At 54.0% G+C, this 12,460-nt stretch overlaps 1 protein-coding gene across 1 annotated transcript; it reads right to left on the bottom strand.

Moving 5' to 3' along the window:
- On the bottom strand, positions 1 to 10,819 carry RBBP8NL (RBBP8 N-terminal like). The gene is given in 13 exon segments (XM_026042004.1): positions 1 to 128; positions 975 to 1,101; positions 1,303 to 1,364; positions 2,683 to 2,791; positions 3,266 to 4,017; positions 4,876 to 5,059; positions 6,538 to 6,620; positions 7,092 to 7,270; positions 8,196 to 8,268; positions 8,551 to 8,663; positions 8,984 to 9,079; positions 9,560 to 9,602; positions 10,753 to 10,819. Coding segments are annotated over 13 exon segments (2,016 nt in total).
- Positions 10,820 to 12,460: the final 1,641 nt, after the last annotated feature.

The raw sequence follows: 12,460 nt of genomic DNA, 5'->3' as shown, positions 1-12,460 counted from the left end.
TTAAGTGTCCTCGGGGTTGGCGCAGGGGGAAGCGGAGCGGCTCTCCGGGCTCTTGGGGGGCACTGGTGCCCCCGCCGAGCTCTCCTCGATTTTCACTTTCTTTCTTCCTCTGTGCGGCTTCTTTGATRCTGTTAAGAGGGAGATGAGCACAGGTGTTAGCCACGGATGTGGGTGCACAGGGACTGTATGGCCAAGTCCCAAAAATGAGGAATGCGTGGGAGGAAGCAAGCTCAGCAAAGGGGAGATGAAGAGAAACACTCTCACGTTGTGATGGGGAGGTATTAAGGTAAAAACCACCCCATAAAGGAGAAGCAGACAGAGAAACCTACTTGGACAGGTTCCCACATCCCATTCACATAGGATGTGTTTTTCGGGGAGAATTTCTCCCCTGTTCAGAGCATTCCCAGATCACCAGGATGCATTTTGGGGGGATTTCTCCCCCTTTCAGAGCATTGCAGTGAGGTGCATGGTGTGAGCAGCGCTCTGCTTCTGCAGCCACGTCTCCAGGACGAGGGCAGGGGCAGCTGCCTCGTTAAACAAGCTCCCTTTGATGCCTAAGCAAGAGCCCTCTCTGTCCTTCCCGCAGCTCAACACCGCCCTTTCTTTGCCGACTGCCACCGCAGGATGTTTCTGACAGGGCCGTATTTCAGGCTTGGCAGGCACCTTGTTTTATCCTGGCCCTTATCGGGAACAACTTTCTGCTTATTCACCTGTAGGAAACCAGGGTACAACATGTCCCATTGAAAACCTCTACAGCCGCTCTCGGGGAAAAAAATAAATAAAATCAATAGAGAAACTTTTTTGGCAAGAAACTTTTCTCCGTGTGTCAATAAATCCTTGCTGGGAATTTGGCTTTCTGCAACCTGCACCTCCGTGGGGTGGCTGGGCAAACATGAGGACTCAGACCCATTCTTGTAGGTGTCCGGAGCTCTGCCAGGAAAGAGGTGATCCCAAAAGGAGCTTCTCCTTCCTACCTTTTGTCCGGGCATCCTGTGCTCTTTTTCTCTTCTTCAGCAGCGCAGGAGCTCTGTCTTTGKCACTGGAATGTTTCCCTTCAGCTTGGGCTTCTTGGGGGATGTTGTGTTCATAGGGGACAGCGACCTACACCAAAGAGAAGAGCAGTCAGTCTGGAAATAGGTGGTTGGAAAGGGGGTTGGTGTCTTGTGTAGGAAGAGCCGTCACCGCTGTCACTAGCGAGTCCCTCCTACATCTCCCATTGCCTCCCAGCACAAGGGTCCCTGACCCAAAGCATTGCCAGACCAGAGGCACTCGAAGCCTTGGGGCTGAGCAGAGCCAACCAACCTCGCTGTCCGTCGTGTCGGGCTCCTCCGAGTCCTGCTTCCCAGAGTCGGTGGCATCATCATCTAGGGAAATGCAAAAGCAAGAGGGTTTTGTGGCAGGTGCGGAGCCTGATGGGCGATACTGCAATCCAGGCCTTTGACACCAGGCATCTGCATTGGGACACCTGGAAGTCCCAAGGTGGCATGGGACCCACTGCAGCGGAGCTCAGGGTGCTCTCTTCACCCTGCTGCTCCACACGCAGACATATCAGGAGGTGCTGGGCCCTCCCGCAGCGCTGCTGCCTCGGGCCACCGCACTGAGGGTCCCGCTGTCCCAGGCCTGAGCACACGGGACACTCACAGCAGAGCCTCCTCCCTCTAAAAATAGCCCTCGCTTTGAGCCCTCCTCTGTGTTTTGGAGCCTCACGGGCCCCGCAGAACCCGCTCCTGCCCTCGCTTTGTCCCGCTGGGGTTAAGGTTCACTGGAAAGTGAGAACTGTTGGGGTATTGTTTCCCGGGCTTTGTGTCAACCAAGTGAGAACTGAAGAAAGTCCTGTATTTTCCCACACCCAGAATGTAATCGGTTTAAATTCTTGTGCCATGATGATATCTCCTTAACATGTAAATCACAGAGGACTCCCCTCCACTTTTTTTCCACCCCCCCCCTCCACCGTGCAAAATCCTGCTCTGGAGAGTGTTCCCAAACCACTCCGACACACCCAGACCAACTAATCCGGGCGAGCTCAACTTTCTGGCCAAGCCAGTAAGGCTGGTAGGGTAGGGAGCTGCTCTCGGGGACGTGCTTCTCCCTGCACTGCTCATGGCTACAGCCTGGCATGGTCGGGGGACACCCACCTCCTACGCGTGTCCCACTCGGGAAGCCCTGTGTGTCCCCAGCTCTTTGCTTTGGGATAGGAACAGGTTTTAACCATGGATGGAGCAGGGAGAATGGAGGAGCCTGTGGCTTCCTACTCCTTGGAGGCAGGAGCATCCCTCGCTCCGTGCTCAACCTTGCCTCCGTGCAAGCTCGGGCACACTTTGAAGAAAAGGGGACGGGATGGATGGTTCTTCTCTGTGCCATCCTGCAAATGTCAAGCTTTTGGGCTCCTGAAGCCTCTGCCTATCCCGTGGGTGAGCAGAGGGTGCAGGCTGCTCTGTCGGGCTTGCAAGGTGAGCCGGGATGGTGCCAAAAATGCTGGGGGCCGGTGCACCTGGAAGGGGTTCCTTGCTATTTAGCCATTCCTTTGGGCTGTAGGAATTACAGGTGTTTGCAGAGTCCAGCACAGAGTTTCCTCCTATGGGTCACCTTGACACAACCCAAAATGCATCTTCATGACACAACCCAAAATGCATCTTTTGCTCTTGCCCTCTCAAATGTGGCATTTCCCTGAGGCTTTTTTACCTGCTTCTTCCTTCTGTGCATTCAGGGACAGCCTCATCCTGCTCTCCGCAAGGGCCTCGGTGTCACTTGATGTCATCTTGCTTGTAGGGGCCACCCATGCGAAGGAGAGCTGAAAGACACAGAGGGCAGCAGCCCTGTAAGCTCTTGCCGTGGCCTTAGCTCCTAGAAACGTGGCCTGCCAGGCAGGAGAGGCCAGTGCCACCCCTGAGCGCTGCAGGGACGGGCACAGCAGGGGCAGCTGGAGGTGGCCGTGACCCAACAGGGGCAGTCGGAGGTGGCCAGGACCCGCTGCAGCAGAGCTCAGGGTGCTCCGTGGGCACTGCTACTCTAACCTGCAAGAAAAACCTTTTGGACACTAGTGGGGAAGGTGGTTTCCAAGCTGTTCTTCACCKTAGCAAAAAGCAAAGACTGTGCCTGTGACTTTTGTCATGAGCAAATATATCTGCCATGGCTTCACGTGAGGCAAAGCCGCTCGCTCGTGGACCTTTTCAAGAAGGATTAATGGTCACTGCAACTGTGCTGGGRCTGACACCAGATGCTGTGGAGAGRGGTAGGGGATGGAGCTGATGCCAGTGCAGGCTGCACTCACCTCAGCTTCCTCCTCCTCCTCCTCTTCCTCCTCCTTGACGCCGCCGGGCTGGGCTCGGGCGGCTTGGAGGCGGCGGTAGGTGAGGCACAAGTCATCCCACCCTGYGCGGTGCCGCACGTGGGACCCCCGGGCCGCCGGGCTCAGCGCGRGGCTCGGCCGCCCCCGCAGAGCCCCCGCCGCGTCCCTGCCGCGGCCAGAGTCGGACAGATCCAGCGGCATGTCCGCGCCGTCGTCCCGCGCCGCCTCCGCCCTCCCGCGCCGCTCGGAGCCCTCCCGGCTCAGCCAAAGCTCTGCCTCGGCCTTCCCATCCGCAGCGTCCTCCGGGAAGGAGCTCTGCTCTCGGCAGCCCGGCGCCGCGCTCCGCCACGGGCAGCGCCCCGCGGGGCCGGTGTCGTCGTCCTCGCTGGCGCGGTGGCCGCGCGGGAGCCGCTCGCGGGGCTGCGGCGAGCCGAGCTGCCCCTCGCGGGGCCGGTCCTGCACGTAGAGCACGGCGGCGGCGGGGAACTTGAGCAGGGCCGCGCGCTCCTCCCAGCCGTCRTGCGGCCTCCGGCTGCAGCCCCCGGCCTCCTTGGCCCCCAGGAGACGCCTGGAGAAGCTGCCGTCGCCGTCGGACGGGCTACAGCTCCGTGCCAGCCCCAGCTGGTGCAGGGGAAAGCGCTTGTTGAGGAGGCAGAGCTGCTCCGTCCTGGCCGTCAGCTTTAGGTGTTCGTAGGATGGARCAAGCTTGGGGGAGTCCGGGTTGCTGGCTGCATAACTAAAAGGAACACCAAAAAAAAAAGAAAAAAACATTAAAGAGCTTTCATTTAACTGCCCAGCTTCTGCAGGTGATGCTCTTGGTGGCCCCTGAAGACMTCCAGAACAGAGTCAACCCTTTGGTGACCAATTTGTCCTCCCCTGATGTCAAGGCCAGCGCAGGGAGTGAACCTGCCCATGCCAACCCGGTCACTGCTCTTGCTTCCTCTTTGGCAGCTCCCACGGGCATGAGCGCCGGGACTGCAGAGCTACTCCCAGTCYGGGAAACTTGCTGTCTCTACAGGTGGACTGGCTGGCTTTGCTTTGCTCCCTGCTTCTGAAATCACTGGGAAGGAGAAGCCCTGGAAAGTGCTGAGCCCCACAGAAGAGCCCATTAGAATAGATAAGGAGCAGCAGGGATTGCTGCCTGCCGCTTAAGTCATCTCCTGGCTCTTCTGTGGGCTGGAGATCGGGGCAGCTGGTTCGCTTTCCAGTTCTACCTGATGCAGCTGAAATAACTAGAGATGGTTCCCGTAGGGCTGGATTCCAGTCGTTTTTGCTGGTGTAAACTGSGAGAGCCGTCCCCCCATCCCCAGGGCTGTGGGCAGTACAAAAAGTCTGGAGAAGGTGGGTGGTCACAGCAAGAATCRGCCATCTCATCACAGTCTACCCAGTGACCTTTCCAGCCTGCCTCGCCAGATCCAGTATTTCCACCTAACCTTCATTATTCATTGCGATGAGTGAGAGTGGCCACGGGCTGATGGGGACAAGATCTAGCTAGTGATGGGGAAAGAAACCCCCCACGTGTAATGAGGAAGATGACAGTGGCTGTTGGCAGGTCAGATCAATGCAAGCGCACGGAGAGCTGCGACAGGTAACTCACGCCTCGAGGCCAGGGCTGTGCTCGCGCTCCGCTGGGAGAGGAGTCTTCCTCGCGGATGGGGACAGTGCAGCTCCTGGGGGACTTCTTGGACTTCTTTCCAGCAGACATGGTCTCAGGCCGGGTCTCACCAAGGCGATGGTTCCGTGCAACTGGTTGGAGATCCTCTGGGATGCCTATGGCAGGGGGAAAAAGTCCACGTGAGCCTGTCCACTGTCCTCCTTGGTCCAAGTGGTTCTCAAAGCAATACYGAGAACATCACGAGCAGGGACAGGGCTCCTCACTGGTGCCAACAGGGAGTACAGCTCCTAAGTGCTCGGTAGGAAAGACTACACAGCATCTTTTTATCATTTTTACCCCATGAATGATAGGTAGTAATTTGATTGAATTCCAACCAAAGGTTAAATGATATTTGTATTTGGCTTCTCAGAAAAGTTCCCCTTTATATTTTTCAGTGGCATCTACATGATTATTCATTTCTGGTTGCTCCAATATATACCCCAGGAGGTCCACAAGTCTTCTCTGATCACGACATGATTTAGGAACTTGTGCAAGGCAAGACCCTGCCTTTTCAGGCCACTAAGCTTTACTCGTGTGAGCTCCTACCATACCTTTCTTTAATGAGTATAATTCCAGTGGAGGCCCAAGGTGTGAGGGCAGAACATCATGATCTTTATCTATTGTCATGCAAGGCTCAGAACAAGTCCTGACTTGACTTTTCCCTGCTTATTAGCAGATGTAACCAGCCTTCACTGTGATCCCCATTAGTTATCCTCACAGCCAGCCTGCAGCCTCACCAAGAGTCCTTTTCACCTGCTCTTTCAGGTTTTCCGTGGATTCGGGTAAGTGAATCCGGTGCCAGAATGGAACCATGCATGTAGGTATGGATGTGGCTCTATTTCCCACGGCTGGGAATGCTGCTCCAGGTCTGGAAGCCTCAGGGCCCAGTCTCTCCAAATCACTCTGCATCCCTCATACCCTGTGTTTCAAAGGCAGGGCAGCTTTGTGTCGGTGCAAAAAATGGTATCCTTGAGTGCCAGACTCGCCGGCAATACACACAGTGCTATGACCACATGAGCATCCCGATATCCACTGTGCTGCGGGTGGAGAAACCTCTGAGATGCTTATGGGCAGGGTTACAGTGGTGTATTTGTATTCTGCACTCAAAAGCACCCACGCTTTTTGCATTTTCCAGGTTTTTCTGTTATTTACAGTGCTCCAGTACCAAAACGTGGGCCCGTGTGACCTTCTGGGGTTTGTCACTTCTGAGAGTTCCTTAAGAAACCTCCAAGTGGAGAACCAACGTGATGGACAGAGGTACTAGGTACTAGGGTACTAGACAGGTTGTGGACCTATCATGAAGTATAAATATGGAAATAGCCTGAAGATTTGGACTCTCACAGCTGGAGACAGGAGGTCCGTACCAAACTCAATATGTTTTTCTTGTAGCTAGTGGCAATTTCTGCCAAGGTTGAACCTGGCAGTTGATAGGTTCTCTCCTTGGCTCTGGCAAGGACATATTGCCCAATTCTTTCACCCTCTGGGTGCCTCTTGGTCATTCACTACCCAGTTCCACCCACTTTGATCTGGCAAAGGTGACCAAAGCAATGGAGAAGAGGCCTGAAAACATTAGGCAAGCACTGGCAGCTCTCACCAGTTCTGCTAGGCTGGGTTCTGGGAGGACAGTGCTCGGGGAAGTCCTGCAGCTTGGCGAGTTTCGTGGTCCTGTAGACTTTTCTGCAGACAAAGACACAAGCAGTGACTGTGACGGCCCCACGGCTGCCCCACGTTCCTCTCCCACGTGCCAGGGTCTCATAGCTGCTAATGACAGCAGCCTGGAAACCCTGCACACCCTGGCAGGCACCGAACATCTCCTAGGGAAGATTGCTTGCCAAATTTGGGCCAAGATTTCGCTGGACTCGAGCCAGCACCAGAATTAACGTACCCTATGTTGCACAGGGCAGGGGGAAGGCAAACACATAGTTTTTGCACCAAAAGGGCAGTGGTTCCACACTTGTGTTACATTTTTCTCACAGTAGGGACACCCAGGCATCTCCAAGGGCTCTTTGCTCTAAAACAGAGCAATGTGTTTATCCCTTAACAGGCAATTTCCCCCACAGCTGCTTGTCTGAATACAGCCATGTCTACATGGCTTGGTCTACRTGGCAGAGACCAAAAACTTGGTGTCTGCCCCCGCTCTGCTCTCACCTTCTCCTGTCTCGAGGCCAGACACATCATGGTGCACATCACGGTTCTCCTCTTCTGCACCTCCCCGCGGTGCTTTGTCACTGCCAGGRGTCCTGCTCCCGGGGGACAGCAAAGCCAAGGGAGAGCTGGGGCTGGAGCTGCTTTCCCTGGAGATGACTCCCGGGTGCTTGATCCTGTCCCTGTTGAAAGGAGAGGGGCACAAATGATTGAGAAGAGGGAAGAAGGGAGCAGGAGTGTTCAGAATTCAGAGAAGCTCAGCAACCTAGGGCTAGGAGGCTCCACGGCCTCAAAGGCATCGGGACATAAAAGTGAGAGTTTCTCTTTAAACAGATGGGACTTTCTGATCTCCAAAGAAAACACATTTCCAAACTAATCCCTTGGTGCTAATTCCTCTGGACTTTAAACCCTTGAGGAATGAGCTGATTTGTATATATTGGCTAGTGTGACAGGTTACTTGGCTTTCACGGCAGTGCTCTGCAAAGATACTAACCTGTTGGAGCAAACCACTTCTCCCTCTTTACCTTGGCTCACTCCTTTCCTTGCTTGTAACTCTTCCTCCCACACCAAACACAGCCCTTTTCCTGCTCTTCTGACTCAGATACCTGGTTCCCCCACACATGCAGAGCCCCATGACTTTGCAAAGAGCTGTCAGGTCTTGCTAGGGGTCTATCCTGGTTCGTGCTGCTGGCATGGAAAAGCTGTGAAATCCTGCACTGAAGGCGGTGGTCAAACAGCCTGGTTTTGCTTCCCACGACAGCCCGCTATGGGTGGGCTAATGGGAAATGCAGGACCAGAAAACACCCCCATCTTTCCCGGGCATCCCTGCCTTTCTCATCCCACTACATCCTGCTTCAATCATACCTTGCTCCAAGGAACCCACAGATTAAATCCTTGGGTGCAGGTGACTAGGGGAGCAAGCAGATGTTAGAAGAGATTTGGATCATTACAAGTGTTCTGGTGTTTATCTTCTGCTGCAACCTGTGGGAGTTAGACACTGGAATACCTCTGAGGATGCTGTGGTTGGGCCATAACCCTGCTCGGATATAGGGAAACCTCCGGCCAGACCAACACGCCACGTAAGGAATTAAACCCAGAGGAGCTTACTCCAGGCTTYGGAGCCTCTTCAGGTCTTCCTTGAGAGTTTTGTTCTCTTCCTTCAGGCGGTTCATTTCGTTAGCTGCAGAGAGAGGCGAGGGGTTAAGGTGCTGCTGGGGCTCCCCACAAGCTGCTGCGGTGCTGTGCTGGGGAGAGGGGACCACAGCAGACCCTGGTACCAGGCTCTGACTTTCCTTCCTTCCCCSAAATGTGCTGGGTGCTAAAAACAGAAGGAAGCAACTGAGCCCTCCCTGCTGCCAGAGCTCCTTCCATCTCCCCTGCCCATGGGCAAACGCCTCCCTCCCTAACTGGGGAAAAGGCTCAGAGAAYTAAAGCGGAGCTGGGAGCAGACCTCGGTACGTACTGAGGATGAAGATGTGCTGCAGGCTCTGGAAATGGGACGTCTCGTACTCATTCTGCTTCTTTTTTGCCAGTTCCTGGGTCACCATGCATCTGTCGCAGAGACCCGCGCGCAGCCTAGGGCAGAGCCAAGGCCTGGGTTATCTGAGACCTGGGGACCCCGATGTCACCCTCAGCCACCCCATGTCCTGCCATGCTGGAGGGACATTGCCATCCATGCAGCCCAGCCCCTGACCCCCCACATCCAAGCCCAACACCACTCGTTTTGTGGAAACACCTTTGCATTTGCTGGTATGGGAGCTGGCATCCCCAGGTGATGAGAAAAGACCTTCCTGTTCTGCAACCCACTGCTGGGAGACCCCCAAAAATCAAGCTGTCCCTGCAGGAGGGGCCACTCAGCACTGCCAAACAGTGTCTTCTTCAAGAAGAAATCTTACCTGTTTTCTAACACTTTCACATTTTCCTTAAGGACTTTCTGCTGCTCCCTTAACTGGTGATTTTTTGCAAACAACTCTTCAATCCGCTGGGCATCACTGATAAGAGACAGCACAGAGCAGGCAAAAAGAAAGAGTTACTGGATTTCCCCCGGAGCCTGTGGCTTTATGGTCAAGGCACTGCTCACAGGAGGGATTTCTCCTCCTCATTGCTGTGCTGCTTGCACTGGAGGACTACAGTACTGGGATGGAGGAATACCGGGATGCAGGAGTGCTGGGATGCTGTCTGGCAGGCAAGGATTGGAGCAAGGAAAGCCCTGCTCAGCCCTGGCTGCAATGTGGGGGAGGAAGAGGAGGAAGAGGAGRCAGGCATTGGTGAGGGCACTTATGGCTTGGTGGGAAGTCACTCCTCATCCCTTGTTCTAGGGATAACCAAACTGTCCTAGGGAAAACGCCACCCCAAGCTGTGTCCGTGCATGGCAATGCCCAAGCTAAGGCAAGCAACGATCCCCAAATCTCGCGGCACTTTTGCAGGCACCTCAAGGTGCAGAAGCGGAGAACGGAGTCCATGTCACTCACCGGCATTTCTCTGTCGTCAGCTCCGTCAGCTTCGTTTGCAGACCTGGAATGAGGAACAGAGCCTGAGAACTGGGCATTTTTTGGCAAATCCCAAGCTGATTTGGAAGCAGAAATGCAGCAGCTCGCCTTCAGGAGGGTGCATCATTTCAAGTAAGCGGCATCAATTTCCAAGCCCTATTCCTTATTTGCCCTTGTTAAATGACAGAAGCTTAACAGGACTGGAAAAGTTGTACCAAATGTGAGGACATTTTGTATTTTCCTGATTTAATGAGTTTACACTCCACCCCCACAGTCTGTTCTGTATTATTTCTACTTACACCACGCATTTCCCAGATGGGCAGTATTTTATAATTCTTGGGACTGCAGAGCATCCCAGAGAATATTTACAGCTCAACAAGAACTGCTTTCACTGATGGATCTGCAGACATTAGGTTSTGTCAGCTCTGTTTTATGCAAAATAGCTGCAAGCATGCGCTTTAAATTGCTCAACAGCTTCCTCTGTGCTCTCCCATGGCCTAAAATTACACAAGACAAGAATGAATTCATAAGCCCGAATGCAGTGAAAGCGCTGCTGTTGTGCTCATAATATTAATACTGGGAATTATTCTAATAGGAAAACAATTGGATTTGGCATTTRTTTGCTTAGCTTAATGGTTCTGATTTTAGTAATGTATGATTTGGCAACTCCCTCGGAGACTGAACTATCCATCCTTATTCTACAGTTTACTTCAGCAGAGCCTTGCAGCCCTGCTCCTTCTGCCTTGCAGGTTAGTGCAGCTTCCCACTTCCCCACGTTCAGTCTCTAAATAATCATCCAAGGCCCCGTGGCCTCGGCCCCAGGGTACATCCCAGGTGCAGCCGTGATCCCTGGGGACATTCCCAGGGCGCTGGGTGAGCTCAGGTAATAGCAGCACTTGGGAGTTCGGATTTATCATGGAATGAGACAGCAGGGCAGGAAAGGGTCAAATCCACAGTGATTAACCCAGAGCAATCCCCATGGTCASTGGGTCTCCCTGGGAACCATAAAATCAGACATAAAAAATGGGCTTTTTCCTCCTTTCCTCTTTATAGCCTCAAAAAGTGCTGATTTTCTCCATGAACCTCAGTCTCCTCCTGATGGATCAAGGACATCAAGGAGCCATGATCCTTTCCATTTCCATGAACCTTATGACCTTGCTTCTCATGTCCCTTACCTTGGACCTCCTTCTCATGGATTTCCTTGAGCTTATTCAGGAACTCTGCAAAGCTCTCCATGCTCATGTTCCGGGCTGTGCCGATGCTCTGCTTGCACTTCCTTCCCTTTTAAATCAGGCARCTTCTAGGCTAGGAGACACACAGAGAAAGGCTCCAGTAAAACAGAAGTGCCTAAATAGTTGGTGTATGAGAAATTTTGCAAAGTCTTAGGACAAGGGAGAGTTGCCCCAGTAGAGAAGGCAAAAATTGTTTGCAGAACTAAACTGAAAAGGAGAACAAAAACCAGCATGCTCATGCGGAGGCAGATTTTCTAACCTGCTTGTGCAAAGGCAGCACACAGTGCCCCACAACCTGGCCAGCATCACTCCCCCTCCATAGGATGTAGCTCCAAACCCTCGGGAATTGCAAATTCCAGGGGGTATTAGCCTTGTTGTATGGATGAGTCTAAGGAGCGGGAGCACCCTGGGGTGCTGGGCTCGTCCTGGGGTGCTCCTGGCTCTGCAGCCCCCGTTGGAGCTCCCGGTGCCCTGTACTTGTTTAGTTCCACATGCTCCTATTCCCAGGAATATCCGTCTGCTTCCTTCCGCATTGCAAACACTGCAGATACTGGACAGGCAGACAGTGTCCCGGGACACCTCCATGCACTGCGCAACGCCCTGCAAAWGCAACCCCCTGCCTCAAATGATTCCACTTCTCAAACTGTACTTAAAACTCATAATTTTTCACCAGTGGGAATAAACAGGCAGGAGAGGCCCTAGACAACCTCTCAGTGCCTCTGCAGAGGGATCAGAGCGGCGGCGGGAGGGCTTTGCAGCAGCACCCACAACCCCGGTGCAGCCCAGCGCCGCGCGGAGCAGAGGAGCACCCTGCCCCTGCATATGCAAGACGTGGGCACGTGGAGCTGCGAGGAGAACCTTTCCCCTAAAGGGTCTCATTTTGCAAAGAAATGAGGCACGCGCAGGCGAGCCCTGGCAGCCGGCGCCGCTTGCGCGCTCCGAGCGGTGAAACAACAACCCGGTAAACGCAGCGCTGGCCGAGAGATCAGGAGCTCACAAGCGGCCTCTTGTCTGCAAAAATTAATCGCAAAGGGGTTTCGCTTGCCTTTTGAGCAAGTCTTGTATAAGTGGTGCAGAAAAATCCTCTTCTTAGGAAAGAAGCAGAAAGGAGCCCATCGTGGCTGCTTCCCGGGGCACCCACCAGCCTGCGGAGCTGGCTGGTGTCTCGTGGTGAGCGCCGCATGTCGCGGCTTGCAGGGCAAAGCCGACGTGAAACAACATTAGGAACTGATCTCCCAGCTCAGCCTCAGGAGCTGCGGTTTAATAATGAGCCAGCAGCAATAATTCCTGGCTCTGCTCCAAGCACTCGCCGGGAAGCACCCCAGCAGCCAGCAGCTTCCTTGGTGCTTGCACAGCCAGGCATGGGGATGTGCTTCCAGGGATAGCAGCATCCCAGCTTTGCAGAGACAGCATCCCCCCAGGATAGGGGCAAGAACCCCTGGGAGCTTCTCCAACAGGTCCGGATTTGAKGACCTCCATTGGGGTTGGGGTGGAAGGAGCAGCTCCACACCCAGAACTTCCCAGTGTAACAGCTGAGTTACAACCTGGATCTCCCTCCTCTCCAAGCCAGGAAGCTGGGATCTGCCTGTGATTTTTGTCCAGGCCTTGCAGGTGTGAGAAGCCACTGCAATTTCTGGTGCTTTCCTGAAAC

Source organism: Nothoprocta perdicaria, unplaced genomic scaffold (genome assembly GCF_003342845.1).
Source record: "Nothoprocta perdicaria isolate Ctin4 unplaced genomic scaffold, notPer1 scaffold_3, whole genome shotgun sequence".
Lineage (NCBI taxonomy): Eukaryota > Metazoa > Chordata > Aves > Tinamiformes > Tinamidae > Nothoprocta > Nothoprocta perdicaria.
Note: the sequence above shows the minus strand (reverse complement) of the source record. Positions and strands in the feature narration are given on the sequence as shown.